Genomic DNA, 16127 nt, shown 5'->3' with positions numbered 1-16127 from the left:
ACAATATTTAGCCTGCAGCACCATGCAAACTCATATATCTGTGAGGTAGCAGGAGAGATCTTTGTGTTCAAATGTGTGCTTTTTAAGTTATAATGAAAACATGAAAAGATCTCTCTTACTCCAAATTCTCCCTGTAGAGTGGGAAAAACATGCCAGAAGCATCTTATTAAAGGCATCTTGTTTCATTTATTAATACGACTTTTAAAAATGTTTTTTTTCCATATGTTGACATAATTTTTGGACAGATATAATTGTTGTGTGTGGCAGGAAGGGGGGCACATTTTTAAAGTAGGCTGGTTGATTTTGTACTGTTCAGTTGGCCTGTGGCCTGGAGCTGCTGTTAGAGGCTAGACTCTAAGGGGAATCCAAGTGAAGCACGGTAGGAAAGGATGCCACCAAATAAAACATTGTGAATCAAAACCAGAGAGACACAAGTAGGTGGCCTGGAGAGGGTTGCATGTTTATCTTTCGTGATAACTTCTTGCTGCAATAACAAAGCCAGCCTCAGACAGACCGTAGGACTTAGCAAAGGGCACACAGCGCATTAGTGACAGCCAGTACTAGCGTCTATATTGGTTTTGTACACCGACACTGGTTTGAATTTTGTTGTTCTTATCAAAACTAATAACAAAGGCAAGAACTGACATTTGTCAGACAGGTACTGCCCTGCCAGCGACACGGGTAGACGTGTTCCATGTTGCATCACCTCTACAACCCTTAGAATAGCTTTCTGTAGACCCCGTTGTTACGGCTGGAGAACCCGAATGCTGGAAAGGTAAAGCTGTTTTCAGAGTCACAGTTAGGCCATGGACAGACTCCAGTCTGACTCAGAATAAAATCTATGTTGTTAACCAACTCTTTCTCTTCCCACCCCTTTCTCTTTCTCCCCCTTCCCTTCTTCCCTCATTCTCTCTAGTCTAAAGGTTTTTCATTTGTTGTAAGACATAGCAGGAAGAAAGGCCACCTGGGTAGGAGCTGGAAGAATGCAGGGCTGTGCTGCCCAAGGCACACTGTGCTGTGAACCTCAGCTGTCTTCTGGATAGTTCTTGCCAGTTGACTCTCCAGGCAGTTGATGCCCCTCTGTCTCTCAGGGCTACTCACTGAGTGGTAGTAGAAAGGACTAATGGGATGGCTGATAAGTTAACATTTTAGAATTTGAATCAGGTTAAAAGGAAGGCTCGTTGACTGGAAAAATAGATGTTCTGGGCTGGAAAGATGGCTCAGTGGTCAAGAGCACTGATCGCTGTTCCAGAGGACCCAGCTCAGTTTCTAGCACCCATATGGCAGCTCACAACTGTCTGTAAATCCAAGGTCTGACACCCTCACGCAGACATACATGCAGGCATGTATGCACATAAAATAAAAATAGATTAAAAAGAAGGAAAACACTAAAAAAAAAAGAAAAATAGATGTTTCACCCATTTCCACTTTTAAAAGTTTTAATATGTGTATGTGTGTGTGTGTTCTGCTCACATTCCAAGAAGGAGGGACAACTTTTTTGTTCTTTTACGAACACACAGCTTAGAATTGTAAGAAAATTTAATGACCATCTTCTCATATGTGCTAAAATGTAGTTTAGGGACTAGTGATGTGGCTCGGTAGGTACAGGTGCTTGAGGCACAAGTCTGAGAACCCGAGTTCAAATCCCTGCTGTGGGAGAGAATGGGCTTCTAAAAGCTATCCTGTGGCCACCACTTGTGCTGTGGTATAAGCATGCATGTGTACACACACACACACACACACACACACACACACACACACACACACTAATAAAAGAGAACAGAATGTTGCAAGTGTGCTTCCCAGTGAAAACTATGGACATCAAAAAAAGACGCACTGGTATTTGGATGAGGTGGATGCCATTTAAAATTTAGAAGGTGAACGACATATACTTAGTTCACATTTCTGGATCAAAACTGAAGAGGTATTGTGAGATCAGGAGGAACTCACTTTGTGTGTTTCTCTCTTGAAATGCATGTGATCAGAAAGATTCCAGTGAGAGATTTGCCTTGGGGACATTGCCTTATTCCACCGACTGGCACATTTTCTTTGAAGACTCTCAGATGCTGATGTCTCATCCCTCTGTTCCAGGGTCTTTGTCTTTGCCTTGACTTCCAGTTCGACACTGTGGTTAAGGACCGACCCACTATCCTGAGCAAGCTTTTACTCTTGCATTTTCTTAAGCAAGATATTCCTGCCTTGAGCTGGGAGTTCTTTGTCAACAGATTTGAGACGCTTTCTCTGGAAGCTCAGCTGCATTTGGATTGTAACAAAGAATTTCCTTTTCCTACAAGTGAGTAAGACAAAAGACATGCTGTAAACAGTCCCAGCTGAGACACTTGGTGTAGCTCCTTCCCCACATGGAGGAGGATGTTTTGATCTCATGTTGAGTGTTTATGTTGCTAATATGTAGACTTAAGCATGTTACAACAATCTCAGATCTGAATTTTCCTCACTTTTCAGGGGACACATATTAACCATCTGCGACTGCTTTTTTTTTTTTTGTTTGTTTTTTAAAGTATTACCCAGTTGTTAGGTTGGAAATGTCTATGAACAGTTTTGGGAGACACCTTTGTGCTGTGCAGATTCCCATCTGCTTATTATTTTGTTGCCTAAGGCTCTGCATTCATGAGGAAAATGTAAAAAAAAAAAAAATCAAATAGTCAAACCTCATGAGTTGAACAGCAAAGTGATAGTCATGATAGATAGTCGTCATGATTTTTTTAAGGTAAGGTCATAGAGGGAGGTGGAGGATTCATGCATGTATGAAAGACGTCTTCTTATCCCAAAGCTATACTCAGATGGGTTATTTCAAAATAACTGTATCACATGGCCAGCCAAGGAAAAGAATAATGTCTTTAATCCCCTTTGCAAAGCCATCACTGCTGTGAGAACCAATGTTGCCAACCTCAGTGATGCTGCCTTGTGGAAGATCAAGAGAGCACGCTTTGCAAGAAACCGTCAGAAGAGTGTGCGATCTCTGAGGGACAGTGTGAAAGGGCCCGCGGAATCCAAGAGGGCACTCTCTCTCCCTGAGACCCTGACGTCTAAAATCCGTTGAGTATCTTTCTTCCTTCTCCTGTGACATCTGTTTACTGTCGTTCTGGAGCTAATGTGTCTTGTTGAGTGTTCGCAGAGAGTAGAAAAGTTAGCAAACTGAGCCTGTTAACGTCCAGTCCTCAGACTCCCTGGAAAAACCACCCCAGGGACGTAAAGGTCACGGGTGGCTTTCTGTAGTTTGTGGGTGCAGCAAAATCCTGACTGATGTAGCAGCAGTTCTGAGATGTAGAAGGCAGCGAACCCACCGAAGCTTGGCCTGAGGCTTAGAGGAGACATTTATTTCTGAGTGTTAGAATATAAGGGCATGCATGGCAGCCTGGGAACTCGAGTATTTTCTAAATGAGGCTTAGATAATAAAAGTCATGCAGCTAAAGGGGTAGTGTTGAAATGTTGAATGAATGTCATTTCATGAGTGCTAGGGACAACCACGTAACTCCTCAGAAAAAGCAGTAAAGATGGTGGCTTTTGCAAAAGAAAAATCGGGCTAAAGAGAAGTTGGATTCCTGTTCAACTTCTGATAACTTATCAACAGAAATAAGTTTTGTTGTCAATATGAAAAGACCGCACACATTTATTTTATAAAGATCTTTATATTATGTTCTTAAAGAGAATGAGTTTTCTTAAGTAACCAAACAACTAGATAAATACTAGTGTTAAACAACAGCACATAAGTGGCAAATAATAAAACCTGCAGAATCGAATCCCTGAATGAGTGAGTATATTTAAACGGTTCACTGAGTGAATGAGTGTATTTAAGCGAGTTAATCTTAAACACAACCTGTGAAATCCATCAGTTAACATCTTAAGCACACTTCTCCTGTCCAAAGCAGAAAGATTTGCATTTCCATTGGCATGTATTAGAGAACAATTTGATATAACATAATCATGTTGATCATAAATATGATTTGATTTTCTTTGCTACATTTTCCTTTCATATGACAAGCTCTGAGTATGTGGTATTTTGAACCTTAGGAGAGTTGATAGAGAGCTTTATGAGTAATTAATAGCCTTATCTTCTCGGGGAGCAAAGTTAATCACACTGAAGAATACTTCACAGTGGCCCGGGAAGAAGCTGCTCTCAGACCCAGACACCTAGATTAAATTAACTGCAACTTTTATATGAGCATTCTAGCCCTTTGATAACCTAACTGACTAAGTTGGGGTATTCTTTTTATTTATTCTTAGTCCTTGTTAATTAATTTACACAGCCATTTTGATTCTTTTTGAATCAGTGACATTAAGAGATTTTTCTTGAGATCAGAAGCAAAACACAGAAGTTTTGGAGTAAACATCTTTCATGTGATGTTAATTACAAATAAGAAAACTAAGCTTTCCTCTGCTAGCCAGTGCAGTCAGCCCTGAGTATTTTTTTTTCTAGGCTCAAGTTGTCTTTAACGCTTATTTCAATAGAGTTGTTGTTGATTTTTAAGCTGTGAGGTTGACCAGGCATGAGCAGTCTGCCCCGGCTCTCGGTGGGACACCTGAACAGACTCCAGGTGGGTACTTCCGGCGTTGAGGGCCGTGTGCAAGTCTCTATCATAGGTGGCTAAGGTAAAGAACCCAGTGCTTCTCACTGGGCCAGAGTGATATTAGGATTTATGAGCCTCAAAGGGTCCCAAGTGTCTGAACCACCAGTATGCCAATTCTTTGCATTGCTTTCTCGGCAGACGATTTCTGATTGCATTGACTCTTGGTCCAGTAAGAAGCATGTAATTAATTGCCCACCTCTCCCTGGACAGCAAGTGTGCTAGGATTGCGCTCCTTGCTGCTCTATGACTTATGTTTGTATGTGTAAGCTACACATAGAAACACTGTGTTCATAGATAAGAGTTTTCTTTAGGTAAAACATACACTTCATTTGCATTTTGAAAGGTTTTATGTTTGAGTCACCATCTGCTCATCCTTGTAGCTGCTCTTGGTTCCTTGCAAGTCTGAGCATTCTGTTTCTCAGGAGCATTTCCATTGTTTGGAGGATCTGAAGGTCTTCTTTGGGGTGATGCAGTGTAAATTATCATGTCACGTTCCTTATTGGGTCATAACTTAGCATGAAGTATCCCAAGCATTGAGCAGATGTTGGCAAGGACATTCCTAACTCAACGCTGTTCACACAAACACCGCCATCACTCACTGAGAGGAGCCTGCATGTCTGTCACATGAACCTCAGTGGCTCACTGTCATTCTATAAACATTTGGATTTTCATCTGAGTATAATTTTAAGTTAAAACTTTTCAGAATGTGACACCTTGAGAAAAAAAAAACTTATGTAAGGAGACTTTGAAGATTATGAGAATTGCATGTTATAAAAAGGCTCCCAAAACCTGGAAATTCAGGAGTGGAAGAGATGAAAAGGCCCCAGAGATTGTGAATACAGGAAGTAGGTGTTGGTAAAAAGTTTCCTTTCTCCTTTGAAAAGGATCAAAAGATACAGAATGGCAAACATGTGCCTGAGTCCCTTTTCTTTGCTTTATATACATGTCTTCTTTGGGGAGAGAGAAAGATAGAGGAATTTATAAGAACTTCTGATCTCATGACACTCAGTGTCATTAGAAAGGTGAGATTTGGGCTGGAGAGATGGCTCGGTGATTAAGAGTACTCACTGCTCTCGCAGAGGACCCAGGTTCAATTCCCAGCACCCACAGATGGGACACAGTTGTCTGTAATTCCAGTTCTAGGGGATCTGACACCCTCTTCTGGCCTTTTAGGGTACCAAGTGTGGACCACACCTAGTGCACTTATGTGCCTGAAGACAAAGACCACATAGACATAAAAATAAATAAATCTTCTACAGAAAGGTGCGATCCATTTTCTCTTCATTGAGGCCTTTTGAAGAAAATTCTTAGGCAGTTTCATAGAGCTCCTTCATTTTGTCTTGAGTCTTGGTCTTCTCTGCACTTCCTTGGAAGGCCAGTCTTTAGCTATTATTTTCTATTCTAATAATCTAACCAAAGGAGCCCCTCACGTCTCTGCAGGAAAATGTCCATGTGTTTGCTGAGGTTAAGAAAAGCCTGGAGCAACTCATTATCCCCCAGCACAACTGTATTGTTTAAACTAACTATGAAGTTAGAACTTCTGGACAGAGAATCCCCCATGACAACACCATGAGGAGAGCTTGCCGAGGTTTGGAAGCAGTTGGTCCAGCTTTTAAGGTGGCATGGAATTACTGTTGCATCTTTAAATTATCCTTTGCTGGATACTGATGTTTTCACTTGGAAGCAGAGGTGTGCCCCATCAGAAGATGGTACAGGATAGAGAAGCGTGGAAGTGCTTGCTGCTTACCAAACAGACCGGTGGTCAGTGTAGGCAACAAGCCCCTCTGTTCAGACTTCCTATTGATTAGGCCTAAGATAAACTAGATGTGATTTAATGATGCAATAAAAAGTTTTCTAATTGCTGTTTATGCTGAACTTTGGAGCTTGGGTTTACAATTTATGATTTTCCAGTCTTTGCTTTTACACAGGATTCACAGCAAACAAAACAGAAGGTTTTCTATTGATAGGTGGTGTTACATCTCAAAGCCTATAAAAAACCGCACTCCTCCGTAATTCGTAGGAGTCAAGCCAAAATCTTTGGTTCATATAAATAACGTTCTTGTAATGTGGTAGCTGACATTGACACTGGCATGCGGGAGAAGAAACTGAGCATCTCACGGAAGGGACAGGTGTCACAAATTTGTTGGTGACAGATCGATCTGGATCTCATACCCAGAGTTTCCAAGCTCTCTAGATATGACATATGTTGCCAGGGGTAGGGGGAGCTCAGCACCGTGCTCCTTCTGACTGCAGACTCTGCAAGCGCTGGCCTGACATTGGTGCAGTTATGTGCAGATGCGTGTTGAGCAGTGCTGTGGGCGTTTCGGCTTGGTGTGTCTACAGTGACCACTGAACGCCAGCTGGGCGCCTGGCTCAGACGGTCTGTGAGCTCAATACTGAACGAACAGTGCCAACCACACGAATTTAATATGCTTAATCCTGCCATGTTTCTCATCTTCTGAGATGAATAACTGGAATGTAAGAGGATATAGTTACATTCCACGTAAGTTTTATACCTCATCAGCTGTAGTGTGTTTACACAGATGCCTAGCTTTGACTTTTACAGAAACTTTGGATATGTGTAAGTTCTGTTTGTCACTCTGTGCACAGACAGGAAAACTAAAACCCTAGAACAGTACATGATCGTGCTTTGTGCCTGGCTTAAGGTCAGATCATTTTGTAACGTGACTGATAGACTTGGCTTGCTTTATAAACTTCTGTCTTGGAAACACATGAGGAGAGCAATCTGGCTGACTTGGTGTTCAGGCCTACAGCGTCCACACAAAAGACCTTCTCCAGGCTGGTGTAGAGCTCGCCCAGTCCTCATGGCATATGCATTCTTCCAACCTGTAGAGAAATTTGTGGATCTCTTTACCCACCTTTACACGCAAAAGAAAAGGTGCTTCGTGCTAGTTAGAACTGGTAAAAAATGAGGTGGCCTTCTCTGCTTCCTCTTCAGTGGCCAAGCCTGGAATGTCAAACAACTTCTCTCTGAGCTCTTTTGTCCTGTAGTGTTCACCTCCCCGGCTTGCTAAGTGCCTGCTGGCCACTGACATATCAGTGTTTCTATGGGCATACTTGTGTTAACAATGAGAGTGTTGAGAAGGAACTTTTACTGAACAGACATTTCTGCGTCTACTGTGCCAGGAAACATGGAGTACAAAGATGCACGAGAAATCTTTACAGTCTCAACTTGCTTATAGGCAAGTAAGGGAGATAACCACGATCATCATCGAGAGCTCATGTGGAGCGGAAGTGGTGGTACCCAGGCCGGGCCCCATGAGCCTCAGCAGAAGGGGAGCATGTCATCAGCCGAAGCCACAGGGGCCTTTTCATCCAGGTTTTCGTTGGTAGACACTGTTCTAGTTTGTTTTCTGTTGCTGTGATAACCACCATGACTGAACACACCCATGGAAGAAAGGGTGTGTCTTTTAGCTCACCATCCATCATGAAGGAAAGTCAGGGCAGGAACTCGAGGTGGGAGCCTGGAGGCAGGGGCTGAAGCAGAGGCCTCGGAGGGATGCTGCTTTTGGCTTGCTCCCTATGGCTTTCTTAGTTTGCTTTTTTATACCACTTAGGACCAGGGATGGTACCACCCACAGTGGTCTGGACACACACACACACACACACACACACACACACACACACACACACGAATGCATGCACGCATGCACACACACACTGGAACTGCTATGAGAAAAAGCTTTAAGTCGAGGGATAAGTGATGGCATAAGATTGAAATGCAGCCATTTGCACAGTGTGTGACCTTGGGGTTTCTGGGCCAAATGTAGTTCAAACTCATGGAAGTGGTCTTTGTTTTCCTGGCCTGATCGTCATGTGTTGTTTTGATGGAAAGGCCAGGGAGTCAATTCATACAGAGGAAATTGTCCTGCATTAATTTTTTTTTTTTTCTGGAATCTCACTTTTTCTCTTAAACAGAAGACAAGATCTGGGACATTTTTTTAATTCGGTTCACTTAGACATTTATGAACAATGAGCATCTACTTTAGCAGACTCCATCCTATGTTCTGTGAAGGGTGCTAAGACAGGTCAGACATAGCATGTGCCTTCAAGCCCTGTATGTCTTTACAGGGAAAATAAACCCAACAAGTAGGTAAAGTTCTGTCTTGCACAAAAGTTATTTGGGAAACGCTAAAGGGAATTTTCTTCTTCTTCCCCCCCCCCCGACTCCCACCTTCCTTCTCTTCTTATCTTTGGAACACAACAGAATATAGGGACCACATCCAATTACTGAGAGGAGGGTGGGCATAGAAAACAAGAATGGCATATGGGGAATAGATTCATGGTGCAAAATGAGGGAGTGGGTGGAAGTCCACCCAGGCAGGGCAGAGATCACTGTGAGCAAAAATGAGGGTGGGCTAAGGTTGGCCCTTCTGAGCTCCGTAGGTATCCCAGCTTTGGGACTGCCAAGCATTTGGGTGTGTGGGAGGGGCAGGAGGTAAGTTTGGAAAGGTAGACCCTGAACCTGCCCGGTGCCAAAGAATTTGAGTGTGTGCCATTCTGCTTCAGCGTTTCAATCAGTTACTCCACTCTGCAAACTCGCGGTGGAGAACCCAGTCCACGCTGTGTCATGGTAGACCAGCTCTACCTCCAGCATTATAATGATGCTGATGCTTTCACTTACAGAAGCAGAAATCAAACTCTTTAACACGAATCACCGTGGTTAAGGAAGATAAGGGAACCACATAGACTGGAATCGAAAACTAGTGGCTGTTCTGACTGCCGTGCCTTAGAAAAAGTATTGTAGGTATTTAGTTTCAAAATGGAAATTTTACATCTTTTGTAGAGAGTTCGAGCAATAACAAAGAAAAGCCCATCTATTTGCACAGCAGGGATTTGGTGTGGGCTGCTTTTCCTTAGGAAGGGTGTGTGTGTCAGGAGCCCACTCTCTTCTAGTGGAAGACTTGCGATGTCCTGGGTGGGAGAAGCAGGGTAATGGAATAAGAAGCGGGGTTTTCTGTTCCACCTGAGGATCGCTGCACGTGACAGCGTGTCCAGGCTCTCTCAATCACAGCTGCTGAGGGAAGGTGAATAAAAGCATCAGGCATCACTCCTGAGCACTTGTCGCTGAAAGGACACGTAGGAAAACGACACTCAGTCACCGGGAAAATGTGACTTGCTGAGAATTACAAAAGCACGTCCTTGTAATAGGGAGGGGAGTCTTGAAATAGTTAAGATGAAGTTTGACGAGTTGCTTTTTCTCGCCTGTGGCTTGAGGCAGGGTGAAATCGAGGCAGGACTCTCTGTTCTGAGGTCGCCTAGCTTGTTAGGACTGAAATCAAAGTGGTCTTACAATTTCATTTAGGAGTCAAACTACGCTGGACACGGAGGAGCCGGTGATGGCCAAGAGATGCACCCCAGAGCTAAAAAAAATTGAGTGCTGGAACCCTGCTGCAGTTATATAGCTTGCTGCCATAGTAACAGCACACATGGACCCACATGGAACCTACATGCACACGCCTGCCACATTTTTTTTTCACCAATTTTCCCGGAGCAGTAATACTATTCTAGTAATATTATTCTAGAACTAATACCCTAGAAGGAGGAAATAAAAAACGGTTTTTAAAAAACTATGTTTTATTTGTGTGTGTGTGTGTGTGTGTGTGTGTGTGTGTGTGGGCGCGTGTGTGTGTGCGCGCGCACGCGTGTGTGTGCCCTCTTGTCTGTGTGTGCACACCACATGCATGGAGGCCAGAAGAGGGATCTGAAGTTCAGGTGACTGAGCTGCACGGTGTGGGTGATGGGAACTGAACCCCTGTCCTCTGTAAGAACAGTAAGTGCTCTCAACTGATGAGCCAAAGGAGACAGATATATATATATCTGTATATATACATATATATACATATCTCTGAAAAATGCATATGGATAAGAATTGCTTTCAAGCAGATCGCTTTAACTGTAACAGGAGATGATGTTGGGCATTTCTGGCCTTTCATTGAAATAAGCTGTTCCACGTACATTGATTTGTGATAAATGCCTCAGTGCAATGATGTTTGTGGATTGCTCGTGTAAAACAAGTTCTTAGGTGCTTTCGACATGGTTTCTAAGGCATGCTGCATGTGTGCACGTTGCACGTATGCACGCTGAGTGTCTGCATGCCTTTGTGGACAGACTCGTAAGACAGAAAATGTTAACATCTCGGGGCCCTGATGAGAAGTGTCAGGAAGTCCCCCTGTACCACAGGCCCGGAGATTTAGTTGCTCACGCCTCCTCTTTCCTTTATAAGCCTCTCCATTTTGTATTTCACTTGTGGGCAGGTCAAAATCCTTCTGATGACGCACAGAAAGTAGCTGCCTAAACGCGCTACCACCTAGGTGGTCTGTGAAGTGTGACAGCTAATGGGAAGTGTGTCGGTTGGGCATTCCTTTATGCCACTGTCCCAGAGGAAAGCGGCCATTAGATCAGTTCTGCAGTATAAGGAAACTTTTCTTCTTTCTTGCTTCTCTTCATAGGGGCCTTAAAGATGGGAATTTTGCTGAACCACCGGAGGCGCTGGTGGATGTAAATTTCCCCCTGGATCTCTGTTGCTTCATTTTTGCCATACTTTTGACAGATGCAGCCAAGGCTGGGTTCATGAAAGCATGTGCCCAGTGCTTGTCCTCACTCACAGGATTTTTTTTTTCTTGTAGGAAGAGATGAGGATAACCTACAATGCAAAAAAACTCACGAAATTTAATTTTAATTTAGAAATTTTAATGTTGTTTTTCAGAAGGACAGGCTGCAGAGTGCTTTGATTAAACCCCTAAACATAAATAAATACAGAAGAGCTAATCAGACTCACCGAAACTGACCGCTAAGAGTAGAGGGGAGCGGTGGGGGGACGGGGTGGGGACGGGGCAGGCTAGAAGGCTGGGGTGCCACTCAGCCATCATCAGTAGCTGAAGAGGAAACAAAGGACTAGGGTGCTTTTTATTCCGTGTGAACTCAGCTCATCTCCATGTGGTGTTTTTCTTTCTGTCGCTGTGGGTTTTGAGAGTTCATGTCTGTCTCTGTCACTCCTTCGTCTCTGTGTTTCTCATTACACACTGCAGGACTTATCATTGGCCATTTATAATTCAGACAGTACACACCGCTGGACCTCTCAACATTTGGAAAAAATACTATTCTGCCCCAGCTGACTCAGGAACATAACTGAATTGAGACAATAATTTAAATAAAATCCCCCAGTGGATCCTTTTATGCTTTGTGAAATTTAGCCTCTTATTTCTGGGGTTGATCTTACAAGTGTGTTGTACAGGATGGGCAGAGCCTTTCTGTCCGAGTCACCGAGGGTACAACTTTGCGACTGTATGAAGAATTGCTAAGGGCAGCATTTGTGAGGTGTTGGTCTGACTCTTTGAGGATAGTATTGCTGTATATTTCCTCAGGTTTATTCCCATTCCTGTATCTCTCCTGAGTAACTTGCTTACTCAGTAAGTGATGGAGATGGTAGCCTCCATCCAGGGAATGACGCTTTGCTTAGGAGCCATATTGTGCCTTTAAATTTCTCATCTAGAGCAGAGCTTTAAATACATAGTAGAAGTAGAAAGGATGGCTTGTCGATGTCAGGTGACGACTTAATGTAAACTCGCCTGAGGGGGCGAAGCTGCACACTGACTGTGTTCCTTACACTGACAGGGCAACAGTCTCCCGAGAACGACAACACCATCAAGGACTTACTCCCAGAAGATGCTGGAATTGACCACCAGACAGTTCACCAGCTGATTACAGTGCTCATGAAGTTCATGGCCAAGGATGAAAGCAGCGCTGAGTCAGACATCAGCAGTGCAAAGGCCTTCAACACCGTTAAGAGGCACCTCTATGTTTTGCTTGGCTATGACCAACAGGAAGGCTGCTTCATGATTGCACCCCAAAAAATGCGCCTGTCAACATGCTTTAATGCATTTATTGCAGGAATTGCCCAAGTAAGTGTAATAACAGAAGCTCGGGAGTCCTGTTATGGTTTTTGATAGCAACAAGGCATTCCATTCCATTAGACATTTAGTGTAAAAGTTTGTTCAGATTACTTGGTATTAGGCAGGGGTCTGTAAAAGAGAATATAAAGATGGACTAGGAATTAGCAACTTTGTATTATATATGTATATATATGTTTTATATATTATGTATTTTATATTATATATAAATAATACATATATAAATATATTAAATGTATTAAATATATATATAAATATATAGTTATATATGTATTATTTATATATTTATATTATGTATTATATATTATGTATTTTATATATTATGTATTATATATGTATATATATGTTTTACATATATATAATATATGTAAAACAAAACTGAACTCCTTTAAATGTACAATGGCACTAAGACAGCTCAGTCAATAAGATACCCATGAGCAAGCATATTTACCTGAGTTTAGGTCCTCAGTGCTCAAGCCAGACCTGGTCATGTATATCTGTAACCCCAGCACTGGGGCAGTGGAGACAAAGAAGTTCCTGGAGCTCACTGGCTAGCCAGCCTTGCTAATTGCTGAGCTCCAGGTGGACAGGGGCTGAGGAAGATACCTGATCTTGTCTGTGACCTAGTTCTGCACACATTTGCACATGCATTCATGGCTGTGTGCACATGTGTAAATACATGCTTACTCACAAACACATATATACATACACCCCATGTGCTCACATATACAGAAAATATGTTCACAAATATGTACACACAAACACACACATACACCCTATATGCTCCCATACATACATAGGGAGAGTGCTGGAAAACACACACAAATGTGCACACTTATACATTACACACACACACACACACACACACACACACACACACGTAATGAGCCATATTTTTTAAAGCTTACTTTAACAACTTTTTTTTTGCATTTATTTAAAATTTTTTTGTATCATGATGTACATATGAAGGTCGGAGCACGACTTGCTGGATTTATTCGCTCATTCTACTGTGTGGTTTCCAAGGATTCAACTCAAGTTATCAGACTTGGCAGCAAGCACCCTTACCAACTGAGCCAGCTCACTGGCCTGATGTATTTTTTATAATAAAATTGTATAGCTAGAGGTGGTACACCTTTAATCCCAGCACTCCGGAGCCAGCCTGGCCTACAGAGTGAGTTCCAGAACATGCGGGATTACACGGAGAAAACCTGTCTCAAAACAACAACAACAACGAAACAAAACAGTATATATAAACTGTGTGAAAAGGCACGTGCCTGTAATCCTAGCACTTAGGAGGCAATGAAGGATAACGACCTGCAGGCTAGCCTGGGCTACATGAGCCCTGTCTCAGGAAAATAAAAGTTTTAAAAAAAATGAAGTATATACAAACTTATATGTACTGATATACATAGAAATTTTAAAAACCAAATTAATAATCATGAAGTTTGTGTCATAGATACAAGATTATATCACCTCCTGTTTCATGGCTACAAAGTATTTTAAACAAATAAGATTTTATTTATTTTGCTTATTATTATTATTATTATTGATAGAGAGTCCCACAGTGTAACCTAGCATCCAGTATGTAGACCAGGCACAGCCTTGGCCTTCTGAGTGTTGGGGTTGCAGGTATGAACCATCGCACCTGGCACAGATGACACTTAGTTGACTGTCTAATGCGGAGATAATTTTCGATTTGGCGCAATAAAGCCACGCTGAATGTCCTTATACAAACATCTCGGAACACCGGTCCGATTCTTTCCTTCAGATCCGCTTGGCTGCCGTGATAGAGGTCTAGCCCGAATTCTGGGTGCGTTTTGCTAAGTTGCTGTTGTAGAAGATTATACAACTTTCTGCACTTGCCAGATTGGTCCAAGCAATCCCAGCACCGTAGATGGTTAACGCCAGGTTTAATCTTCATCCAGACTAGCTTACTCCTAGTTAGCTGTTGTGATGGGTATTTTAATTGATGCGACTTGATTCTTAGCATGTAATGAGATAAATAGATAATTAGATAAACGCTATCAATTTTCAGGCCTTAAAATTTGTTGTGTGGCTGAATGCCTCCCCTTTGTGTGTACTGTCTGTTCATACTGATATTCTGTGAGGTGCCTCTGGGTACGCTGTGGTGGCTCAGTTTTTTCCTTTGACTTCTGAATACCTATGGTTTTCTTTCAGTTACTAATATTCTTCTATTTCAGGTTATGGACTATAACATTAACTTGGGCAAACACCTTCTCCCCCTCGTGGTTCAGGTGCTCAAATACTGCTCTTGTCCTCAACTGCGGCATTATTTCCAACAGCCACCTCGCTGCTCGCTCTGGTCCCTAAAGCCTCACATCAGGCAGATGTGGTTGAAGGCCTTGCTTGTCATCCTTTACAAGGTGAGCGGCTGTGTCCCTCTGCTGGGCCCGAAGGTTTTCTCAGAGGGCAGCTGACAGATGACGATTCCATGGGATGGAGGAAACATTGACCTTCAGAAGAAACACAGTCAGTGCTAGGAAGCCAAGAGTTATTTGGGTGAAAAGAGACAGAAGTCCGTGTAGGTTTTCAAAATGTTTTTTTTTTGTTAAATGATCACTAACCTCTATGCTCAGAATCTCATATTTTGACTCAGTATTGATTATTTTTCAGAAAACAATGATGATATCTAAAATTATATTTGTCACCTGTCCAGGCCAGTGGTCTTTAAGGCATCCTTTGTGATCTAGCCTGTGTTGCTGTCAGTGGTTTGGTGCAAGGAGAGGCAGGGACAAGCCCATGACCTGAGGCGATGTTGTTACTTCCTGTTCGTCTTCCTAGTGCATGAGAAACACAGGAAACTACCCAGTAAGATCAGTGGGGAAACGTATCCTTCGAAATAACCGCTTGTGTTCTCTCCCCATCGGACAGTACCCGTACAGAGACTGCGATGTCAGCAAGACGCTGCTACACCTCATTCACATAACAGTCAATACACTCAATGCGCAGTACCATAGCTGCAAGCCCCACGCCACGGCAGGACCTCTGTACAGCGACAACAGCAACATAAGCAGATACAGCGAGAAGGAAAAAGGTACTTCTCATGATAGATTTCTGTCCCGAACCTGGCTGGGATACGTCACGCGCTTTTGGACAGCAGTCTTTACCCTTTTTAAGGAGGTAGAGGGGGACCCACCCCCCATAGAGTCTCATGCAGCTAAAGCCATCGCTTCCTATTTGGTGAATTTTTCAACTCTCTCAGGAACATTGCTTTCACTTTTGAGCTGAGTGTGCAGGACAAACAGTTGGCATGCTTCTGAAATCCAAAATAATGTTAGGTATGCTATTTTCTGCCATTTGATTAAGGAGCTATTATAGCTTTCCGTTGCATGCTGGAAATTCTCGCCTTTGGGCTGTGACCTGTCTGGTTTAGCACTCAGTGGAATCATCAATTTGGTGTCTCTAGTTTGCCCTTGAACTTCGTGCTCAGAGATTTTGAATTCAGTCTCAATTTCCTGAAGTGCCTTTCCCAAGCCTCATTATTCAGTATGGAGTGATTGAAGGCACTGGAAATGAAGAACTTTTTTCATGTATAAGGTTAAATTATTTTCAGTGTTGATTCCTTTTCCATCGATAGGCAACA

At 42.7% G+C, this 16127-nt stretch overlaps 1 protein-coding gene across 5 annotated transcripts in view; it reads left to right on the top strand.

Moving 5' to 3' along the window:
* The window catches only part of Unc79 (unc-79 homolog, NALCN channel complex subunit), a 230250-nt gene that overhangs the window by 145667 nt on the left and 68456 nt on the right, over positions 1-16127 (top strand). For 3 of the 5 annotated variants that reach the window (XM_055592859.1, XM_055592858.1, XM_055592856.1), the window contains exons 25-30: positions 2092-2293; positions 2877-3056; positions 4491-4556; positions 12228-12514; positions 14725-14907; positions 15416-15578. In XM_055592859.1, the coding sequence (XP_055448834.1) occupies positions 2092-2293; positions 2877-3056; positions 4491-4556; positions 12228-12514; positions 14725-14907; positions 15416-15578 (1081 nt within the window). The remainder of the gene's footprint in view (positions 1-2091; positions 2294-2876; positions 3057-4490; positions 4557-12227; positions 12515-14724; positions 14908-15415; positions 15579-16127) is intronic. The other 2 variants (XM_055592860.1, XM_055592857.1) reach the window with 1 other exon arrangement.

This window comes from Psammomys obesus, unplaced genomic scaffold (assembly GCF_907164565.1).
Source record: "Psammomys obesus unplaced genomic scaffold, mPsaObe1.curated_primary_1811, whole genome shotgun sequence".
Classification (NCBI taxonomy): domain Eukaryota; kingdom Metazoa; phylum Chordata; class Mammalia; order Rodentia; family Muridae; genus Psammomys; species Psammomys obesus.
The sequence above is the reverse complement of the archived record's forward strand: the minus strand, read 5'-3'. Positions and strand labels throughout refer to the sequence as shown.